Source organism: Vanellus vanellus (assembly GCF_965231255.1).
Source record: "Vanellus vanellus genome assembly, chromosome: 14".
NCBI lineage: Eukaryota > Metazoa > Chordata > Aves > Charadriiformes > Charadriidae > Vanellus > Vanellus vanellus.
In genome coordinates this window covers 10,165,988-10,190,369 of record NC_138919.1, presented here as the reverse complement: position 1 = coordinate 10,190,369, position 24,382 = coordinate 10,165,988, and the positions used below count along the sequence as shown (strand labels likewise).

Below are 24,382 nucleotides of genomic sequence, written 5' to 3'. Positions count from 1 at the left end.
ATAAACCCTTCATTACTTGAAATCTTTATCTGCATTACAGCAAATAAACTTGGCAAATAGAGCAAGTAAAATTGACTGACTTGAACAATAATACAACTCATACAGTAGAGTTGTCTCAGAATAAATCTTCCATGTAGATTCTCTATTTGGAAATAAAATCAAATAGAATAATTAAGTGATTTTTGTCTCAAAATAATACCCATATGGCAGGGTGGTTCTGAAAGAGCTACGGATAATAAGTAGTATATACCAGATTGTTTATAACAAGTTCCTTGGACAAAAATTCTTAAGGCTTCAATATAACTAAAGAAACATGATATATTTTTGATTGACCTATTTTTCTTTTTTCTAGATAAAAACAGTTTTATTTTTTAAAAGCCAGTTGTTCTCAGACATGCTTCCTTCAGTCACACAGACTGGCTAGTCAAATCATGCTGATGCATTTGGTGGAATGAGAGAGAGTTATTTTTGGAAAACTAACTTTCCTTTTGTATGTCACTGGAAAAAAAAATAAGTAGCTTTTTTTAGGGAGAACTAGTGGCCATTTCTGTTTATTTAGGTGGGTGAACTATTTTCTTTTTCTGATGGATGAAGGCAGGTTAAAAATCACCCTGCAGAAAACTGAATGCAATCTCTTCTGTATAAATGATATTAATAAAACAGTGTATGCAGGAAATCGGTGCTGGTGTTGGTGATAGTCATTGTAGTCTTCCACCCAGAACCAGGCACAGATGAAAACTGTCATGTGAGCTCTTGAAATACTTTGCTTAGTCTCCATCAATGAGCTTTTCACTACACAGAGTAGTGGCAAATAAGCTTTTGAAGCTACAGTATAAAGTACTAATAGTTATGTTCATCCTTGCGATTTCCCATTCCAACTTTGATATCGCATTTGTATTTGTACTTCTGCTTATCTGTTGCTAACATTGTAGGTTTTGATTTTATTAGTATACAATGTTTGTTCAGGTCTATTACAATGTCAGTGTATGTAACTGATAAATCTGTTGTTACATAGACTGCTTTTGAGAGATGGCGCTAAGCCTTACGTCTGTCACGTAACCTCCCGTCTGCCTGGCACAATGTAATTAAAATGGAAATACTGCGGTGTGAACAGCAAAAGTGCCCTCCTGAAACGTGGATATCAGTTGAGGTGGCCAGGATACAGTTCTTCCCATCGCCTGGTGGAATGGCTGCAGTGTGCCTTAAAGGGCTGAAGGGATGGGGGGGGGGGGGGGGGGGTAATTATTTGCGAGACCTTGGCAAGTACCTGTTTTGAGTTCAAAGTGATTCTCTTTCAAAATCACTAATGTATTTTTCAGAAACAGATATTAAATTAAATAGAGAGAATTAAATATCTCTTCCTGTGCATGCAGGCTGTGCTTTGCTGTGAGTTCAAACAGCAGTGTCCTGTGTCACCCAGGCAGCTGGGTTCCTCAGTAAGGGAGTGCAGGGGACAGGTACTAGGATCGTGTCCCCAGGTCTTGATGAGCCCACACTACAAACTTCCAGAGTGCTGGTGCAGGAGCCTACGGTACAGTTCCGAAATGCGCTTCCCACCTGAGCAATGGTGTGCATCACTGGACAGCTAGAAATGCATGGCCCCACGAGATGGTGGGCTCTGCTTCTGCTGTGAATCTTACTGCAATATTCTCTCAGTTCAAAATCCTTCAAAGCATAGGGACCATAGAACTTAGTTGGGTTACAGAACCTAGTTCTCTGGAAACAGTGTCTTTCTATGAAATGTTTTTTTTTCTCTGCCTCATAAAGGAAGGGCAGAAGCTGCTGGATATCTAAGCTACATGTTTGTTGTAGTGGGAACAATGTCTTCAGTGGGAACTATTGTCTCAAATTGATACAAAGGAGAGAAATTATATATTTTTAATAAAATTGTGCTCACCTTTTTAGTTGGGTGATAAAGTGTGAACAGATTAGCTTGCAGAAAGCTGTTCCCAAAGACAGAACAAAGTGAGTGTGTGGTTCTTCCCAGGGAAACAGTAGGGTTATGTATTTTACCACAATGGATAATTTTATAAAATGTTCAAAGGCTGTGCTGTGGGAAGTGAGGTTAGCTGAGAACACGTATAGTCCTTCAGTTGCTTGGGATATGCAGAACAGTCTTAAAAATTGTATGTTTAATCAGCTTGCTTTCAGACTTAAGAATTTCAATCTTAATGCTTGGCAATTGGAGATGATGCAGTCTACAGCACATCACCTTAAAAAAAAAAAAAAAAACGATGCTCTTTGGGGAGGTACACTGTTAAGAACCCATCAGTATTTAATTTTACCAGTTGAAAATTTGTCAGTCTGTTTCATTGAAATGCTTAAATAATTTGAATCCTTTGTAATAAACTGCTGTTCCTCAAAGGGACCTGGAAGTCTCCTGAGGTTTCAGAACAGGAAGAAAATCTAGGGGCTCTGTAGCAGACTGGAAAACTTGTAGGTGGTGTAGGCACACTTCAAGTTCATACCATTTGAAGGTACAGTGCAGAACTTTGTTGTTTTTCAGTGTAATTTAGGTGAATGATGAAGGTCCAACTTGTGTAAGTATTTCTAGAATACTAGCTGACTGTCACGAGCAAAGACTTTTACTAAGACATTGAGTAGCATAGTCTATTTTATAAAATAGTCCAAGCAAGTGCTCGAAAAAATGGTAGATGTGACGCCACAGTGAATACTGAATGAGGAAAATATCGTATTGTGTATATCTATAGATGAATTTGCTAACGGAGTGAGAGGGAATAATACCTGCCAAGCAAACCTAGTGTCAGTCGTTCGCTGTGAGAACAGGGCAAAAGCACAATTTTCTTCTTTCAAACCTAGTCCCAAATTGATAGTATGTTGTCTTTTAACATTCTCAAGAGAATAAAATATGTGTGTGTGTGGGGGTCTTTCATTGCAGTTGTTTTTGCAAATATCAACCCTCATGGTATTACTCTTCCGGTTGTACTGAGGATGAGCTATATTTGAAAACAGCAAGCCTTCAGGACAGCTTAAGTAACAACTGTTTTTCAAAAATTTTAGCTGTGTTTTTCCCTTTTGGCCTTGAGATGTATTTAACTCATTTTCCCTGAATTTGTCTACTGGTTCTAATCACAGTGTTCTCTTGAAAAGTAAAAATGAGCCTTTTTCCCAAGAACATGCGGTGTTTGTCCTTACACAAATAATAATTTACAGGAATGAAAAGGAATGATCTGTCTTGCTTTTTGTTAAATAATCAGATTAACTATACAAAGCTTAAAATAAAAGCAGTACATCTTTAGAGTTTGCTTAGGAAAAGCCCTCTGTAAATAAATTGAATAGTGTGATTCAAAATATACTTGAGTTGAACAAAATTCTGCTGATTTTTGTTTTGGATGTGTATTGTTTTGCTGGTTTTAACGTAAACCTCCAGTACTGCTTGGAGGAATGCATTTAAAGTGATTGGTTGAATGTGGGTTCTGAAGTCTCATGCACACAAGTTAGTATATTAAAGTTACTGTATTTTTAAAAATGAAATCACTTAGTATGTCCAGTGAGAAGAGTTAGTTTCATAATTTTCACCTGTTTCCTAAAAGTTTATTCTGGGCTATAAATCAGTTTTCTGATATGAGAGTGGTTTAAACACTGCAGATTTTTTAACTCTTTCTCTGCAAAGATTTACTCTAAAGGATGACAACTATTAATTTACATCCCAGGTTTTTCCACAATAAAGCCTGTTTTCTTGTTTTGCAATTTTTGTTTTGCAAAAACTTAATATGGGAATCCTGTATTGATTATCAGTTACATGCTAGTAACACCTCACTCTAATAATTGGTTTTACCTTGCTCAATAAGGCCCATAGCATATTATGGAAATGTTCCTGCGTGGATTAGTAATGACTTTCACAAATGGTAGGCGCTGCATTGCCTAGCTGTGGTATATACCTGTACCTAGTTGTATTTTATTTTTCACTTCTGGGAGGTAATTTTTCTCTATATCTCATATAGGCATCTAGCTGAAAAAGAGACTTGAGAACGTCCTGAGAAAAGGCACTGGAGCACTAGAATGCATTTCCTTTGCATGTCGCTGTAATAACTAGTTGATTATAATCCCAGTATGAATTTAAGGTCACTTTTTAAGAAGCAGGTTAAACATACAACATTTTTAACACAGGAAAATACATTTGGGATTGTCATTTAAATATGTTGCATTTATAAGTGAATGTGAATCCCACTCCTGTTATACCCCTACATAAAAAAATATTTTTCTCTTTATAGAACTGACAGTGCATCAGCTGACCAGGACAATTTAAAATACTCCTCATCCAGAGATCGGGGCAGTTCTGCCTCCTATGGATTACAACCCTCAAATTCAGCTGTGGTGTCTCGACAAAGACACGATGATATCAGAGTCCACACTGACATACAGAATGAAGAAAAAGGTATACAGATTGCTGTTTCATGTGTAAATTATGAGGAGACATTCAGAGAAAGGCAGTAAACTTGAAATGGTGGAGAATATATACATCTCTTTTTTTTTTCTTTTTTTTTTTTTTTTCCCAAAAAATGGCAGTGAACTCATATAACTCATTGCTGCAGTATCACTGTGTTGGAAGATTTATCAGGGATCAAAGAAATGTTGTGATTGATATGAATAGTGAGAAAAAGACGCAGTTGCATTAGGAGAACAATGTAAGAGAAGACTTAATGCATTAACAGATTAAGTACTTTTTCCTGAAGAATATTGTTCTGGATATGTCTGGTCTGCAAGTTGTAATTGTTTCCTGAATACTGTCTAGTGCTTCTGGTGTTGATCAGGACTGCCTGATTAAACGGACTACTAATCTGATATATTCTCCATCGCAGCTTTACTGCAGCAAACTGGAATTTTAGTTTAGGAATCAAATCTATATTTTGTCATTAATGGGAATTTCTACTTTTATGTGCCTTGGTGACTTCATATAGATTGTGTGATGTATAGCTCTTATCACCTGTTCACCTTTTTTGTTTCTTTTTTTTGTTTGTTTTGTTTTTTTTGAGAATGAAAATACTTTCTCCAGAAAGTAGCTGAAAACTCAAAATCCTATCTTTTTTACCTTTATGAAAGAGAAATCTGTATTCTGAATTTTTTTAATCACCAAATGCAGATATCAAATAGGAAGATTTTTTACTTGCGGAGTCACTTTTTAGACTATGTAAATTTTCTTCAGGCAGGCCAGACTCAAAAAGAATCTCACAGTAATATTAGTGTGGGAGTTTTTGTTCAGGAGCCTAGAAAGCCTTCGCACTCCCCCTACTTCTCTGCCCTGTAACTATCTGTGAAGAATTGCTACATCTTAGGGGAAGTTACAGCCGGGTGCACTGATGCAAATTTATTTTTTTTACTAGTAGTTACTGTTAGTAGGAGGCAGGAGCGTGAAACAGGTATTTGTTTATCTGCGTAACCAAATCTTAAGGTTCTCAAGGTAACTTTAACAGAGAGACTGCTTAGAGAGTGAGTATATTTGTCAGTGTGCCTGCTAATGTGGAGAGTTTTACTGTGTTTTGCACAGACTGGCATAGTAGGTTATTTTTACGCTTTGAAGTGTGCTAGTATTTAAAGAACATACAGGCAGTATAGTGAAATAGTAAGTTTTGGAAAATTTCAGTAAGGTAGTTTGTGAAGTTGCTGGAAAAGTGTCATTTGAAAAGAAAAATGCACCTATCTCCCTCAAGTACTGTATCTTACAGGGCATGTCTTTGCTAGCTCAGCACTTTAACTATGCTGGTTTGGTCAGGTGTGACTTGAAAAGAGGTGGTTAGGATATTCTGTACTATAAAACCAAATTCCAAGTATCTCTAGTTCATTTTTATTTTTGGAGAAATTTGTAAGTTACAGCTGCAATATAGTTTCTTTGTTTACTAAGATTTTTCAATTAATCTGTTTGAATCTGCCAGAGTGGAAGTTTCATTGTAAGAACTTCTAGCTTTTCTATCCTGGATAACCATATGTCACAAATACCTCAAATCCTTGAGAAGAGATTCCCCCCCCCCCGTTTTCCGGTGTTGATCATAAAAATTACTTCCAACTTGACAATTTCTGGAAGTTGTTCAGATTTTAAAAACTCCAAGTATGGGAGCTTCTGCAGCTTCCCTTAGCAGCCTGTTTAGTGCTTTACCACTCTCCTGGTAAACAATTGTTTTCTCATATCGAGTTTGCATTTCCCTTGCTGCAACTTACTGTTTACTCCTGTCCTTTTGCTCTGCATCTGTAAGATTAGTCCAGCTGTCTTTTTTTTATTTATTTTTAATAACCCTTCACGTTAATTAGTGGAAGACTGCAATTGGATCTCTCTCCTTTGTCATCTTTACTTTATAAAACAAGACAGGGGAGTTTGCAGATTTAAGTTTTTAAAACTAAATAAAAGGCTCCTGGGTTTTTACTTATAGATGAGATGTTCTGTGTTCCTGCAACACTTTCCTCCCTTTTGATTTGTAGCTGTATGATATGTTCAGAGTCCTTACTGCTAAAAAGATACTGCACTAGTATTCGTATGTCATGGTATCTGCATATTTATGCTAAAATTAATAACAGTGACTATGCTGATTATATTCTTACTTGGTCTCAGATTTAACATTTGAAGGGAAGTGAATAGAATTTGTATGTATTAGAATTTTCAAAAACATTTTGGACCAGCAGATAACTGAAGAGAGTTGCAATTTAATATTTACACCCTTATTGCCGAAAAAACTGATTGCCCTGCTGTTTTTTAATTACTCTAAACGACAATTTGCTTCATATTGTTACCAACGATGAACCATCTATACGTCAAGTGGGAGAATATAGGTTTGTGTTTAGTTAATTTAAGACAATGTCAAATATGCTGAAGCAAGTACTACATACCTTTGCAGACAACCAATAAAGCTAGGATTCTTGTGTGCTAGTGGTAAAGTATGAAATAACTTTAAGAACTCAAATAGTATATGGTAGTATGTCTGGGTTTGATAGTTGATGTTTATGGTCTGTATGCGTGATTATCTGACATAGTTAAATTAATTTCTTTGTTGCTTTCAATTTTAGTGATATGCTTCTGTTTAGTCATAAATATAATTATTGCTGTTAGAAGTAATTTCCTTCATAGGACAGCGTTGGTTTGTTATGGCAAAATAACATTACGGTGGCAGACATGCTAGTTTATGTTTATAAATTAGTTTAATGGTGTAAATTGAAATATACATGAAGTATATTTATATCTGTAATTGTGATTAACTAATTACAGCTGAGACTTTGCACAGGATTTTCTGTAGTGGCAGGGTAGGCCTATGCGTATAGAAACACAAAAACTTCTACTGGTAGTTCACAGCTTCTTTTTATCAAAAGCTTTGCCTTTAAGATGACATTCTTTACATCTACTAAGGTCCAGATTCACCTTTGTGTTTGAACTTATTTTTTTAATCCATCCTCAGTAGGCTGCCTCTTTTTATGGAGAGCCAACGCTCCTTTTCCCCACGCTTCTTTTTATACACTGATGCAGGTGGAATTGTGGGAATATCTTTTCTGATATAACTTTGGTTGTTCTGGGTTTAATTTTAGTAGTTGATTCTTCCCTGTCTCAAGCAGGGAAGGCACTTTAGAAAGCTTGCCTGCACAGCTGCCTCGAAAGTGAGCTCTAATACATTGAGTGAAGTGTTTGACAGGCTCAGGGCAGCAGTTTCAGTTCTCCACAGTACTGCAGAGGAAGAACCTGCCCCTCAAAGTGGTATGGCAGAGTGGAAAAATCTTTGGTTTCAAAGATTTGGTTTGAGTATGTAAATTCCTGTGGATCTAGGAGTAAAAATAATTTCATTACTCAAAATGACACTTTTGTTTCTATTTTATATTGTTACTAAAGATGTACCATGTGTAACTCAAGTGGGAGAATGTAGAACTGAGTTTAATATCAGTAGTAGTGTGTGAAAGTAGTGACTTTTATATGTTTAGGGAGAGTTGTTCAATGTGTACATGATAGTACAAATAATCTGTGGCTTTTTAAAAGCTTTCTCACTTTTTTGGGCCATTTTACTGAGCCTGTGTGGTAGATCTACAACAAAAAAAAAAAAGTGGAAATTTGAGTATAATCAAGGAGCAAGTAGGTGAATGCATGTAGCCATGTGTACTAGCAGTCGGACATGAAGGGCCTTGTAAAATACAGAGTCAAAAGTAATAATAAGAAAGCCCCAAATACAACAAAATCAATGTTAAACTTCATTGCAGTAGAGTTTTTCATATGCTTCACAAAAAGACTGATCAGATTCTGAATATGTGACCTGGAAACTTAACAGGGCATAACAAAATGTTTTTGCATGTGAAAGTGAAAAAGGAAGCTAAAGAAGGTGGTAGAGGATAGGGCTGATAATTTTATGGATAATATACTTCCCTACTACATACATGGTCTGACAACCTGTTTTATTTTGGTGTTGGTTTTTCCACAGGTGGCTACAGTGTCAATGGAGGATCTGGGGAAAATACTTATGGTCGGAAGTCGTTGGGGCAAGAGCTGAGAGTTAACAATGTGACCAATCCTGATTTTACCAGTGTTCCGCATGGGAATCGTGCTTTAGCCACAAAAGACATGAGGAAATCACAGGGTAAGGATACCACAGATTTTCAGGAAAAGAGGATCTCTTTTGGCAACCTCTCCTGTGTTCAGAATATGAAAAGAAGTTCACTACAATTAGGCAATATATATGGATTTTATTTTTTGTGGTATATGATTAGATGATGTTGATGGAAACTGTCACCTTGTGTTTACTGTTCTCTGCATTGAGACTTCCTGCATAGGTTAAGCAGATCTCTCGACTATATGGCTTATGCTATCAATCTTTCAGTTTTCTTTAAATAGCTTTTGAACCCTTATTCAGGTTAGCCAAATTTGACAAAGAGATCAAGGGCTCCAAGAAAGAGAATTTGTTGAAAATTGATGCCTGGTAAAAAGTTGTTAATTAACGAGTCCCTGCTGTGGGAAAACCTGCAACAGTGAGCTCAACCGTTATCTGTTCTCGTTCACCTGCAGGTCAACTAGTCATCACATCATACCAGCTGATTAGTCAGTAGATGTGTACTCCTGAATGAGCCACAATTCGTGCTCCCTCTTGCTCAGTTGAGGATTAGAGGCCAAGGGAGGAACTGGAGGCATCATAAGAATGCGGGCAAGGTCTTGGGAGATGCAATGAGAGTAAATCTGGAGTTGCAAGAACATGCAAGAATGCTGGGCACGTGTTTTTGAGAAAGAAGTCTTTGCTTTTCCCACTATTTGGGTTTAAATCATAGTTGTTTGGTTGGTTTTTTCTTAAATGAAAGTTGTTCCAAGGATTTTTTGAATGGAAATAGAAACTTTGTTATGACCAAGCACTGTAATTTATTGTGTTACTTAGTGTAAGTGGTAGTTGAGCCACTGACAAAAACTTTATGCCAGCTACATTATAAACATATGAGGACATAGTGTTTCTCCTCAGGGATTTATGTTTCAGAGGAGACAAAAGGTCAAAGGAGAGTGTTCAGCGTGCTTTGCAGATGGAAGAACTGAAGTGCGAGTGGTTACAAAAGCCTGATCTTTGGAATGGGTTAAACGCTGACTTTATAATCATGTCCTGGTGTTTTGATATAAAAATTATTCAGTCCTTTCAGTGTCTTAAATTATGTCTATGTAGAGGAAATAGAGAATTGTCTAATAGAAAACTTTGTGTAAATAATACTTCTGGTAGTGGGCTTGTGATTGAATTTACTGTTTGTACAGGCAGAAAATTGAGACTGTTCTCATAGGTACATACACACCTCTAATCCTTAAGATGTTAAGAACTATAATTTTAGATGACTGAAGTTGCTACCTGTGACTTGTATCCTTCTGTACTCAGCCTGCCCTCTAGATGTCAGATTTCAAGAGTTTCTCCTCTTTGACTGGGTTGTCTTTGTGATTGTTGTAGGTTTCAGCAAGTCATTTTGTTTTTTCATATCTTGTTCAAAATACAGTGAGATTATGTTGCAACAGGATCTTTTTTTTTAATTATTTTATATTTTCATGTTTGCTAGTGTGTGCATTAAGCAATTTTTTTAATAGTTGTCTTCTGTGAGTGACTTAGCATGTGGCTGAGGCCTTGCTGATTTTTCACAAAGTGGAAGTCATACAGGTGTGTGTTAACTAGTGCTTTGATTACAATAGCTTTAGTCATGCTCTTGGTTAGTTTTCTTTTTTTAGGTTATGATTACGGCTCAACAGGCAGCTAACACTTACTATTTTGGGGAGTAATGCCAGCGTTCATCAGATATTAACTGAATAAAAACAAAGCTGCTTTTAGTAGAGTTCTGAACAGTATGTCTTCTTCTAGCAGCAGTTAAATGTGTGTCTCATACCAGTAACCTTGGTGGTGGTAGGTTTATTTATACAGTTCTGGCTTTAGGATTTTTTTTTATATGTAGAACAGCACAACCATATTTCAAAATAAATTACAGTTTTCCATAAAGAGATTGCAAACAAAAAGATAAATGCAGAGAAGACAACACTAAAAAGTTGCAAGTTTTATTAAATCAAGGCTTATACTTACTGTTCACTTTTCATCTAACACTGAAGAGTTAACCAACATATTTGGGGACAGGAGGGGGAACTTTTTTAGGGACCTTGCAAAGATTTAGAAAGTCTGTATACAAAGTTGTTTAGTAAAAATAATTTTCAGTGTTTTCCTAACCACCACATCCTGGTTTGCTCTTCAAGAGCGGTATCTAGTGACCTAACCCAGCTGTACTTGTGTAGCTGCCCATGCTGAGTGGCAGAGATCAGTGCAAACTGGGAGTGACAGAAGAAAAGTGATGTGTGCTGTGTGTTCCTGGTCCAGGTTAGTGTTGGTAGAGTGCAGCTGTAGGAATGTTGAAGAATAGACTTTTCTTTCTCATGAGGCACATCTGTTGTCTTGGAAAGGACCGTGTTATGGGGGGGGCAATGCATTGAATTATTCAAGGGCAGATGCAAATTGCTATTTTGAGAGGCTTCATATGTGGACAGTCTAATAGTGAAAAGAGATTTGGTTCGGCTTAAGCTTTCAAGATATATTCAGTGATGTAGAACACAGTACTCTTCTAGCAGAACAGTTTTCACGTGGAATTATTAATGAATAGCAGTTTTTGTGTACTGTGTTAATTTCCATTGTAACCAAACTTTAAAAGAACTTTCATTCTTGTTTGCCTGTGTTTTGTTTCTGAACTATTCCATTTGAACTTTCAAAAAACTTTATTTCCCTGGTCTGACCTTCTACTACTGCCCAGGTTTTAAAGAAAATGGCAGACATGGTACACCCCTGGGCAGGCTGCATCCTTCCTGGTAGTCCTTTTCTTTCTTCTCCAGGGCTGATTTGGGTGGGTAACGGTGCTAGGTCCATCTTTCTGAAATTTGGCTATGTATTGACCAGTGGCAGGCAAGCCTTGGACTACAGCTGTGAGCTCAGTTCAGGGCTGAAATACAAGGGGATCTTCAGATGCAAGTGATCATCTAGCAGGGATTATAGTTAGTAGTCTGGCACCCATCAGTCAGGAAGACCTCAGATATTGCTTCAGAAGGTGTCTTAGCTGATCGTGATTCCTTGTATGTTTCTCATCCAACGTGGCTTTTCGTGGACTTCTGAAGACTGGTTTCCAGAAAAGCAAGCAAAAAGAAAGTTAACCCTTCCTAAAAGGATATGTATGCCTTAGTCTTCTGCAAAATCAGTAACATCTTAAAAGAAGTGCTCTTCAGGTCTGTCAGGTAACACCTCAACATGCCTTGTGTAGTTGTTCTAGCTAGGAACAAAACGTAGATTTGATCCTTCAGACTCTTATTGCTATTTTAATGTTTGCTAAGCCTGCCTAATCCTTCAGAATGTCAGGTGTCTTCAAAATTAATTGCTTAAACTGATGCCTGGCAAGAAACAGATTATCAAGGCCTATTTTATTCATACCATCTTTTAAAATTAAAAAAATAAAGACATGAAAATAAGGGTGAGAATATTCTTCATGACTGTAATACAGAAGACGTGCTGTCCTGTAGGTGATGTCATGGCCTGAAACAGTCACTGGTCTGTGGGTGGTTTCACAGGATTCTGTAATACACAAGGACACAAAAGTTTTTTTGTTTCTTAAGTTTCTTTGTTACAAGTTACTACTATAAATTACTACTAAAAAAGGTATATACTTATGATTAATTACTTATATGCACACCTATATGTATTATTCAAAGTGTTACCAGTATAGCACTTGCCAGACTTCTCCCAGGACTGGGGCCAATTGATGACAGACAAAGTCTCACTTCAAAGATTGTCTACATCATGGAGTCAGTCAGGTGTCCCCCGCAAGGGTCTGGTCTGTCCAGGAGATCTTGTGTGGTGAAGTTTTTGCAGGGGGAGATCTTGGAGAGAAGCTCCATTTTGGGTTGAAAGCGAGTTATTTTTATATTATTAGAGATGTAAGGGGGTGTAGGACACAACCACCTGGACCCAACAGCCACTTTTACTAACTACTGTTTTTCACCTGGAACAGCCAATAGATGAGTCTGTTGTCTCAGACCAATGTTGACTTTCCCAGTCTGTTATCCCAGCAGGAGCAGCCAATAGCTGTTGCCGATTCCTGCTTTGTCAGGATGTTTTCCACAATTGCAGTCTATTTTTTGCCGTTCCAGACAATAAGTTTGTTGTTGCAGTTTCTTGGTTTTGCACTTATCAAGGGTATTGGGATATCTGATTCTTTGGTACCCAGCTGCCCTTCAAGAATGCTCCAGGTTCCCAGGCCAGGTTCTCAGGCTAGCAGTTCCCAGACATCATCTTTTGTCAGTATTTTTCCATTATAACCTTCCCATTATAACTGGGTTGCCTTTATGGCTGCTTCCGTCAGATGGCTGATGTCTAACGTAGCAGAGGAAAAAAGCTATCTGTAGTTGTCTCGGGTGTTCTCATAAGAGTCATGGTGACTAAGAAACCCTCACCATGTTCCATGAATCCTCTAATTGTAATCGATCGAAACATCTAATGTTAAACTTTTCAAAAGAAACTTTGTTTTCTTTTTGCAAATGAGGGAAATGAATTATTCATACAAACTCATTGTAATTGGTACCTAAATCAGGTAAACTGAATTGTGACCTTCACTGGTATCAGTATTGCTATTGGTCAACAAAAATGAAATGTTTTCTGAGGAAGATGCTAATTCTCCTGTATTATGATCCACTTAAATCAATAGCCACTGCACCTTTGCATGGTGTATACTTTCGTTCTTCAGTAGAGGAAGAGTAGATCTATTTTCCTTGTCAAAGCAGAACCCTGCTAGCTATCAGAGCACTACTCCATAGTCTTTCTCCTTGTCCCAAAATGATAGAGAAAATCTTGTTTCTTAGTAGTTGCTTCAGCTTAAATCCGATTCTTTGCTTCAAGAAAAACCTTGTTTTTTTCCACAAGGTTTTCTTTAAATATTATTTGTTAAATTATTTTTGTTTATATATTCACTCAGGAGTCTGACTTAACCTTACCATATTCCTTTTTTTTTTAATTCCATTTATGTAGAAGGGAACTAAATCCAGGTTTTTGTGTAGAAGTAAACCAGTTCTGCTTATCTCTGAATGAGTTCTACCCAGGTACTGGGCTGTCCACTGGAAGTAATGAAATATTTTGGTAGCTAAGTTAGACTTTACATTTAATTTTCCTTGTATTAACTTCAAAACAAAAAGGGATTTATTTTTTTTTACTTTTTTCTCAAATTACTGTTATGACTTATTGAGTCCACAAATACACATTTCACACAATACAGATATTACTGATCAAATGCTGTAGAGAAAAGAAGTTATTGCCTTTTCTTTTTCAGAGCGATCGTTGTCTTATTCTGACGAGTCTCGACTGTCAAATCTTCTTCGGAGGATTACTCGGGAAGACGACAGAGACCGAAGACTGGCTACTGTAAAGCAATTGAAAGAATTCATTCAGCAACCAGAAAACAAACTGGTTAGTAATTTTTACCTTTCCACAGCACTTGAGTATTTCTTGATTTATAAAACTGTCTTTTTAAAAGACTGAGTATTGGGATATATCTGTGAGGAATATCTTATATACAAGGAATTTCCTTCCACAACAAAGGAAAGTGTATTCCTGAATTGCCTGTCTTTTTTTCTGGCATTCAGGAAACTTTTTATTGCTTGATTACTTATGACATATTGCCTTAAAGCAAACTACTGAATGCATGAGCTGTAGGAATAAATATGGCATGCATATGGGTTTTCTTTACTGGTCTTAGTGATATCCTCTGGATCCTTCAGCAAGGAGGTAGAGGAAAAAGGAAGTAAAACGTGATGTCTTGTTCAAGAACTGTTTCTATATTTTAAATTTAAAAAATGCAGATATTTATATAATCTTGTGAACAGCTCATCTCGGAGTTACTTGGCTTTCTAGCTGAACACCTTTGTATGTGGATTCCCTTTTATGGGAAGAGAACAAAATAAGTCTTTGTTTTCATTACATCTTTGGGTTTTTTTAATGTGCTGTTGAACTCTAATATCCTCAAGTGTGTTTTAAGGATTTGGGGGTGGAGGGGGAAGTATCCCACTGTGGTTATAAGTTCTTAATGTTACTTTTTTCTTGAAGTGAAGTATTAAGTGTTTTGTTTGACACATCTCCGCCACTGTTTGGGAGAGCTTAGGAGCTCTCCAAATATTGAAAAAGGAGGAAGTGGTGGTTTAATACCCTGCCGCTCGTTTACGGGCAGTGCTGTGATATTTCAGTTGTGGGTTATGTGTCTGTCTGTATTTATAAGAAGTTGGTTCTTTCTCTCATGATATGTTAATTAACCAGTGGTAGTTGTGCTTTTTTCCAAAAGGCCTGACACTTAAACATTGAGACATTGAGACTTTTCTACTCCGTGCACCTAGGTATAAACAGACCATGCACAAGCTTGGCTAATAGTTCAGCTTTCCTCTGAAACAATATCCTTGTTAATACAAGGGTTTGGGGAATAAATGCTTTCCACAATTATTCCTTGGTTGGTTTTTTTAATTACTTCCAATATTCTCAATGCATTTTCCTCCCCAGTTTTTTGTAACTGCATTTTACTTAGGTTTATTGGTATCTCAGAAAATATTGGAATTGCCATTCTAATATCTAACTCAGTGGTGACAAACTTTTAACATCCTGACCGCTAACAAGTACAAAGTTTGTCGCTGTGAAACTTTAAACTTCTCCCAGCTCACTAATAAGAACAAGATCAGATGTCAAGTGATATCCACAATGTCAAACCTAAAACTTTATAATGGACAGTGTTTAACCTAGCAGTAGCTCCTGCAGTTCTTGACACTATTAAGTGTAGTTTAACAGAGTTCTTTTCATTCTCAGGGTTGAAATGTGTGTTCAACAAGGTAAAGTAGTAAAAGGCATTAGGCAGTGTTGTAGACTGTTGTCATGTAATGGCATCGTGCTCCAGCTTCTAACTTGTATAGATGCCTTCTCCTGTCTCTCTTGTAGCCTCTTTTGCGGATAGCAGGCACATTTTTGAAATCTCCTTGTGAGTTCTGAGGGGCTAAGCATGCGGACTTCATCACCACCCACCAAAGGGTGATGTTGCTCAAAACTTAACAAGAAAAACTAGATTATATGCACTGTGTTAGAGAGTAATATCTTTCTGAAGAAAAGAGAACAAACCTTTCTATTAACTCTTCAAGAAAACATCTTGTTAATATCTTACACTGTTGCAGCTATTGTATTATTTTGCAACTCAATTTACTAATGTGGTTTTATTTACAGTACATATTAGGAAAACAAGTATTTCTGGTTATGTTGAATGAGGAGCACTGGTTCATCAATAATGTTTCATTCCCTGAAATAGTGATCTGTTTCTTTGAAAGTCAGGATTGCCTAAGGAGAAATGTTAATACTTCAGATTGTATTATCTGATCAATTAGATACTCTGCTGATACAATTGAGTATTAGTTTTGGAGACTAGGTCTTCGGTAGATGAGCTCATACTGATGAGCTGTATGGTGAGTCTTACATTTGTGATGTAATGTTATCAGCAAGAACTAAACTTAGAACAAACCTTGATAGCAAGCTGTCAGTGTATTTTTGTGGCTACTGTAAATAAATATGAAATATAACATGCAGGATAATATTGCAGTATTGCTTAATATAGTTCATGCTAGTCTGCAGTGGACATGGAAAGCATAATAGCATTCTGTTAGCAAACAGAATTGGAAGTGGTGTGTTTAATGCAGGTGTAAACAGGACCTAGTTTGCAGAAGTTATGGTGCCATTATTATGCCTATGCCTTTTCTGTATCTTATATTATAGGTACTAGTTAAACAACTGGATAATATCCTGACTGCCATTCATGATGTACTCAATGAAAGGTAAGCTGAAAAAACTAAGCAGTTTGGAGGCTTTAAAGAGGACAAATAATGACAGCGTTAGGTTTGGAATTCAGTATAGACATGGAATGGAGGGGGGAAAGGTTCAAAGAAATTAATTCACTGATTTTGCAATAACTGGGTGGAACTGGGGGAGAGTTAAGACTCTTGTAAGCATATCAGCAGTACTGTTAGACTGTCTAGAGTACACTTGACAAGGCGAGAATTTCAATGCACAAGCATTGCTCTTGCGTTGTAGGTAATATGAAGCCTGTCTCACCTATGTTTAATCACCGGGCTGTAGTAGTGTGCTGCTGTGGTTGTCTGCTTGCAAATTGAACATAAGTGTTTTACAACCTGATCTAATTCATCAATATCCAACCAAGAGCATATGTAGAGGGAGCTCAGGTGTGCATGGGCTTTTTGGTGTTTAGTTCAGAGTTATTACCCAAAGTCGGATGTATGTTAAGAACTTTATCCCTTGGATAGTGTGTTGAAAGTAGAACAGCCTATTTCTTGCATGCTCTTGTCAAGTTGATTTATTCCACAGAAATAATATTTAATAGAATTTTTCAGATTATTAATTTTTATTTTAGCTTCATCACTGCTGCCATTAAGTAGGAGAGAAGCAGCTTCATTCATGCATATATTTTTCTGCTTTAGAAAATGTTTTAATTTGTTCATTATTTCTTCTGTTCTGCTCTCGTGTCTGGAGATTCCACATGTCTTTTCTTTTCTCCCAAAAATACAGTAGCAAATTGCTTCAAGAACTGAGACAGGAAGGAGCTTGCTGTCTTGGCCTTCTTTGTGCTTCTCTGAGCTACGAGGCTGAGAAGATCTTTAAATGGATTTTTAGCAAATTCAGCTCATCCACAAAAGATGAAGTTAAACTTCTTTATTTGTGTGCAACCTACAAAGCACTGGAGACTGTAGGAGAAAAGAAAGCCTTTTCATCTTTAATGCAGGTAAGACTACAAGTTAAAACAAGGTTATTAATGATTTTTCCAGTGCAGAGTGCAGCGCTTGAATCAGCTCTTTAAACTGGAATGAACAATAAGTTGTGCTATGTTGACATAATAATAATAAATAATAATAATTAAAAGATAATAATAATTAAAATAATTAGTAATAATAAAGTATAATTACAACTGGAAGGGAACTTCTGACTGAACGGGATTCTTTGATTCTGAAAAGAATGTCAAGTCTTTGTAGAATGATACATATTTTGATGCGACTTTTTAGTGTATATTGCAGATCTAAGAGGAAGAATGTTATTGAGACCAAAAAAAGAACTCGAGTGGAATGGTACACAAAACCCAACCTGTTGATTGCTTTGTGTTACCTCCTATTTACAATTTCTAACTTGAATTGTAATTAGATCTGAGAGGGAGTAGGATGTGTGCAGACAAATGTGGTCCCCTGGTTCAAGTTTTAGGGTCTGTTATTTTGGGTGTAGAACCACTATGTTCAGGTCTGTGCTCCATTTTAATATTAGACTTTACAGAGCCAACAAGCTTCAACAGGAGAATCAGGAACTTAGAACAACTGTTTGTTCTGTGGCTAAAGAATTAAAGAAAACGGTGTTCCCAAGCCTTGAAGCTGGGTTTGCCATATTTCAAGCAAATGCCCACTTGAAATGATTATTTTTGTGCAGTATATGTGGTGCTTTTTACGTTTTTACTTCCTGCAGAAAGAGTATTGAGATGTTTTCGTTGTTTGAATCAAAGTAGTTTGCTAAAAAGTGTTCAACACTGAATAAATCTGTGTCTAATATTGTAACTTTTTTCATGTGTTGTTTTAATGAAGTGAAACTTCTAATGGCTTTGTTTTACTTTTTAGCTTGTTATGACCAGCCTGCAGTCCATTTTAGAAAATGTGGATACACCAGAATTACTGTGCAAATGTGTCAAGTGCATCCTTTTGGTGTCCCGATGCTACCCACACATTTTCAGTACCAATTTTAGGGTAAGCTTACTTTGTCCTCTGTGTTTTCTTTCTCGCATAGAAATGTAGGTGCAAAAAATTGGGTGGGTAATCTTTTCTCAAAATTGCTTTGCAGGACACAGTGGACATACTGGTTGGGTGGCATATTGATCACACTCAGAAGCCTTCATTGACGCAACAGGTGTCTGGTAAGTTTGGCCAAAGAGTCACTAATGTGGTCCGCTCTGGCTTGCAGATGATGTGGGTTTACCTACACAAGTCTGGTCCTACTGACATGGAAGATGATGTAAAACCAAAATGAGTTTCTGGCTGCAAAACAAGAGACTTTGTTCCTTTTGTTGTAGTAAACTTACATTTGCCATTTTTTGATATATCTGGAAAAATAAGATACTTTATTCAGGCTACATTTAAACATCGATTGTCTTGGTAACCTTCCAACAATTTTAGTAAGGTTAGATCTTAATATATTCTCTGTGAAAGAATGTATTTTCTCCTATGTACTTCTAGAAGATCTTTGTGGTAAGGGTACCGTACAGGCATTTAAGAAATTGGGAAACTTCTTCCTATAGTTATAGCAGGTGTCTTGGAGTTATTCACAGCAAGTCTGTCATGATTCCTGTGTCATAGTCCTAGATTCTGTCCTTAACATTTAACTGCTGTGGGACTGAACCTTAAAAATGAATTTGTCAAAGGGAAAAAAAAGAGAGAAATACCACTTATATGTATTTCAAAAACTACTAATGTAAAATTTTCATGCAGATGACCTTCTCTTACTTCAGCAACTTTTACCTCAACAATATCAACTAAAATTTAATTTTTTGTATATTACCTTGTTCCGCTGTTTTAATTGACCTGGTATTGTTATACAGGATGGCTGCAGAGCTTGGAACCCTTTTGGGTGGCTGATCTCACTTTTTCTACCACACTCTTGGGTCAGTTTTTAGAAGATATGGAAGCTTATGCTGAGGTAAACAAGACTTTATGGTATATACCAGAGTTTACTGTTGTGGATTTCTTAATAAATCCACAACTGTGATTCTTATGGTTATGTTACATTTGTAGAAAATAAAATTATATGGTTTTCCTGGGGAAAAAAGGATCAAATTACGGAGTATACTTAAGGTGTGTACAATAATGACAACTCTCCGTGAATCCTCATGAACAACTTGAATAGTATCATAGCCAGGCTTTCAGCCACTGTTGATTGAGAGTATCATGTTATAATAAAAATAAAAACAATTAACCAAACAGGAATGCTTTCATTTTTAAAAAGTTGCAGTGAAGACATTTCCTGGTCTTTCCTTGGTGTTTTCCCTAATTGTCAAACTTCAGAGTTTTTCAGAAGTAGTGACTATTGGGGGAGAGGGATTCTTAATGCTTCCATAGACTAATGGTAAATATGTTTGGGGTTTTTTTTATTTTTTAAATAAAGTAACGGATTATGTTATGCAGGAAATAATGCAGCAGGAACTAATAGAAAACTAAAGTATATTCATTTAACATACTTTGTTTTGACTTTTAACTTCTGCTTAGTTAACAGGGTGTAGAGTTTATCTCATGCTGTAATTAATGGAAGAGTTTTGGGCTTTTGGGGGAGTGTCTCTTAAGCTATATGGCCTCATATGTATAGATGCTTATAACTAGATTATGCTATATTAGCTATGTTAACATGCAGATCCTATAGGTGAAACTGTACTTCTAGCATAATCTGTTTTACTCAAAGCAGGATAAATAATTTGATTTTATTAGTGTACTTATATGTACATCAAGGCAGCTGATGGTATGGCTGTAAGAGTTAGGATTCACAGACCTCTCTGGCAGAGTGAAGCCCACAGAAAGATGCACTGCTGTGACTGTAGGCACGAGGCTGACAGTGATTAGTTGGTGCAGTAAGTCGCTGCTTATCAGCTTGTCTGCTGAACTGGACAACGTGCGTATTCGTAGTGATGGAAGAGTTTTAAGATAACATGTGTTAACTTAAATCACGGAGGAGGTGGTTCCAGCTAGTGTGTTTTTATCTCGCGGTGGGGTAGACCAAGGCTATATCTATACTAATGAGATCAGCACTTCTGGGAATGTTCCCAGGCACTGATGCCAGCTGGCATGAAGCAGCCTGCTAGTAAACTCGTGGTCTCCAGATCAAGGTAGCTGCATGTAAACAGTGTGGTGGGAACGGCCACTCGAACATCCTGACTCCAGTTTGTGGCCGGGAATTGTTTGGGAGAGTGGTAAAAGTGTGCAGACAACTGTTGTAACAGTGCAGCAATATGGATGGTCATGTTCCAGGGGTCAGGAACATACTAAGTCTGTGTTTTAATTTACAAGGTACAGTTTGAGTACTCTGTTTCAGTGACTAAACTAATGAGCAGCAGCTTATTACTGCTCTATGACTTGCTCGTCATCGTTTTCTGCCTATATTCCGTCTTTGCATGTATGTGCAGTTAGAGTTACTGGATAAATATGTCTATAATTGAGTAGTATCTATAATATGTCTGGAAAATAGATATAATTAAGTATTTTCAATCCCATATCTTGATCTTTTACACATGTATTATAACTGTTAATGATGTGAACTGATATATAAAACTGCTGTGCTGTAGGATCTCAGCCATGTGGCTTCTGGGGAATCAGTAGATGAAGATATTCCTCCTCCTTCAGTGTCGCTACCTAAACTGGCTGCACTTCTTCGGGTTTTCAGTACTGTGGTGAGGAGTATTGGGGAACGCTTCAGCCCAATTAGAGGACCACCAATCACAGAAGCATATGTAACTGATGTAAGAGTTGAAGTTTTCCTTTTTGGTTTTGTTGCTGACATGATTTATGACCATGTAATGTTGCTATTCACTGTCGACTTGATTTAGGTTTTATGAATTTTACATGAATATGTATATGCTTAGCTTTAAGCAAATGTATTTTCTTGAAGAAATATGTTACAAGAATTTTACTAAATATTAAGGTATAGATTGTGATAGTGGCACACGGGAGTCATGTATAGCAGAAACTAACTTTTTTAGACATTTTAATTTCATGCAGCTAGGTTCATGCTTGTGTTCATGTCGTGGTAACCATAATGTTACCATTTATTCAAATTGCTATGATGCTACAAAAACTGAATGCAAATTGAGTTGGATTTTATGAAATGTAGGAGTGTTTTTATCCATGCTGAAATTATATCTATCAAATCTGATAGCAAAGTCCTTTTGTTCTAAAGTATAGTATAGGATGGTGTAAACTTCGAATAAATATTATGTAATATGCTAAGTAGCTGCTATACTTCTGTAACAGGAACTGTGGAGTGTGTGAATGATTTAAAAAAAAAAAAAAAAAGATTAAACACAATAGAAATACTTGCAGTCAAAAATCTTGTTGTTGCTGCATTACCTGCACAGCTGGAATTTATGCCCCTGCAGAGTTCTGTGAGGGACAGAACTTTTTGGGTAAATAAGCGTATGGATTTCCCCATTAAAGCCAAGACAGTTATGTAACTTGTTTCTTAATCTGGAGAGGATTCTTGTGACACAAGCTCAAGAAAAGAAAGCTAGTCTGTTTTTTTGCAAGAGGAGTTCTGTTGACATCAGTTGGAACTGAACAGAATTCTGAATAATAAATTTAGGTTTTCTAAGTCTTTGCAGGTCTTCAACTGAGTAGGAAACCAAGCAAATGAAGGGTCATTTTTTTTCTTAGACATCTGAAGTGTAATGCCATGATGTGCATTATTCAAAATATTGTATTGTCAGAATTTACCAAGCTGCAGAGTAGGTGATGGGACAGGATATCAAATGCATGTGAAGATAATTAAATAGCATACAGTCCTTGACTCTTTTTAATAGAGTTTATTTAGGTGTGTTTTTAATTTTCCAGGTTCTGTACAGAGTAATGAGATGTGTGACTGCAGCAAACCAAGTATTCTTTTCTGAAGCCGTACTTACAGCTGCCAATGAGTGTGTTGGTGTTTTGCTTGGCAGCCTAGATCCAAGTATGACCATACACTGTGACATGGTCATCACATATGGATTAGATCAAATGGAAAATTGTCAGACCTGTGGCACTGATTATATCATTTCAGTCCTGAATCTGTTGACACTGGTTTGTACTTATTTTTATTACTGCAACTTTACCATTGGAAAATATTATTTTCTGAGCAACCTTGCTTTTTTGTGTGTGTGTATTAGATAAATATTTAAAACTCTTCTCTACCTGATCACAAGCAAGGAATTCCTCTTCTAAATGCTTGTGTTCTTTTCTGCAAAGCTTATGCTGCTAGCTTGTTATACATTTGGCTCGTCGATAATGTGGCGTTTAGTTTTAGCCTGAGTGTTCGTGTTGTGTTTTTTGTCTGTTTTTTCTTCTTTTTCTCCTTGTCTGGCTTGACTGTTGAACAGGGCCCTTCTCTGGCTTCTGCAGATAACACCACCTGATGAATTTCAGAATCTTAGTGCTTAATACATTCTAATTATCTACTTATGCTATGATCTGGGAAATCAGACTTCTTCAAAACATAGCTTTTAATGTGTAGGCCACAAACTCTTAAACCCACATCAATCTAAATTAATCGTGCAACATTCTCTCTCAGCTGTGCTGTTAAAGCCTGAAAATAACTTAATTCTCTGAATATGAATTTGGGAAGGCAAATACAAAATACTTGTATCGCTGGGAAGCTGGTTTTGCTAAATATAGTGTATACAAGCTGGAAAAACAGGATTTTAATCTTTAATAATCAGTTCTAATAAAAATTATTTTGGGTAGTTAAAGGTATTAATCATTTTGGGTTTTTGTCCTCAGATTGTTGAACAAATAAATACAAAACTGCCATCATCATTTGTAGAGAAATTATTTATACCGGAGTCTAAACTACTTGTTCTTCGTTATCATAAGGAGAAAGAGGTAAGAGTAGGTGACTTCTGCAGGTGTATTACAACAGCCTTCATGCATTTCTTAGAATATATTTACTAAGCTGTAAAACTTTGTTCATCTTAAATATATTTTTTTTATCTAACTATGCATCTATGAAACTTCCGAAAAGGCATATGTAGCTAGTTCTTGGTTTTGGCATTTAGGTTTGATAAGGAATTGGTAAATTGGCCATCATACCAGATAGAGAAGTCCTTAGTTGATGTGGCTTTCATACTCAGCATGTTATGTGGATGATCCAGAAAGTAATTAATAGACTCTGTAAGTAAGTAGCACTTAATTACAGAAAACTGTAGATAGATATGTGCATCAGACTAGGCTATTCATAGATAAAGCAGCATAATTTTAAATTCTACATTGGTGATTAATATGTTTTATGATTTCAGGCTAATCAGTTATTAATGTAATTATTTTATATTCTCAAGGTTGTTGCAGCAGCCCTTGCTGTATACCAAGCCGTATTGAGCCTGAAGAACATTCCTGTTTTGGAGACTGCTTACAGGTTGATTCTAGGAGAAATGACCTGTGCTCTAAATAGTCTTCTCTATAGTTTACATCTTCCTGACGCCTGTTCTGAAATCCGGCATGACTCTTTCAAGAAGCGTATATTAAATGTGGATAATGCAAAGTTTGTTGTGATATTTGACCTCAGTGCTCTAAGTACTATTGGAAATGCAAAAAACTCATTAATTGGGGTGAGTAAAAATTTACGGATAAAATTTGTGTAATAAGTATAAGAACACTCTTTTACTTAAGGTATACCGTAATGTATTTCACCAGTAGTGCATATATGTATAATTAAAATGATTGTATTTGTTTTCCAACTTACGTTACAGAGAAATTTCCAGTATTACAACTTAGGGGAAACAGAATGGGTGGGATTGTACCTTTAGTCGGTGCATAATGAAAAGCAGTTTTTAGAGAAGAGCGTCTTGTCAGGGTTATTTATGGATTGTTTCTAAGATTGTCATAGTAATTCTTCTTGAAAATCAAGACTGACGAAAGCAGCTTTAGCGTGTCCTCTTTTAGTATATCTGGAACATGTGTTCCAGATAAAAACAAACTGCTTTTAACAAGTTGTTTGAAAAGGGGAAAGAAAAGAGTTACAGTTAAGGTCAGAAAATTAACAGTGTTAAATTATATCCCTTGGGAAGAAGCAAACCACAATAATTAATGATATGGAAACTACACTTAAAAATAGATCTTATTTGTTAT

At 36.5% G+C, this 24,382-nt stretch overlaps 1 protein-coding gene across 1 annotated transcript in view; it reads left to right on the top strand.

The window, feature by feature from the left end:
- Nucleotides 1-24,382, top strand: part of SMG1 (SMG1 nonsense mediated mRNA decay associated PI3K related kinase) — a 68,029-nt gene that overhangs the window by 5,460 nt on the left and 38,187 nt on the right. Inside the window, exons 2-13 of the mRNA XM_082490791.1 lie at nt 4,236-4,399; nt 8,409-8,564; nt 13,789-13,925; nt 16,257-16,315; nt 17,064-17,277; nt 18,152-18,277; nt 18,372-18,444; nt 19,126-19,223; nt 20,857-21,030; nt 22,118-22,342; nt 23,039-23,140; nt 23,593-23,862. Coding sequence (XP_082346917.1) covers nt 4,236-4,399; nt 8,409-8,564; nt 13,789-13,925; nt 16,257-16,315; nt 17,064-17,277; nt 18,152-18,277; nt 18,372-18,444; nt 19,126-19,223; nt 20,857-21,030; nt 22,118-22,342; nt 23,039-23,140; nt 23,593-23,862 — 1,798 coding nt within the window. The remainder of the gene's footprint in view (nt 1-4,235; nt 4,400-8,408; nt 8,565-13,788; nt 13,926-16,256; nt 16,316-17,063; nt 17,278-18,151; nt 18,278-18,371; nt 18,445-19,125; nt 19,224-20,856; nt 21,031-22,117; nt 22,343-23,038; nt 23,141-23,592; nt 23,863-24,382) is intronic.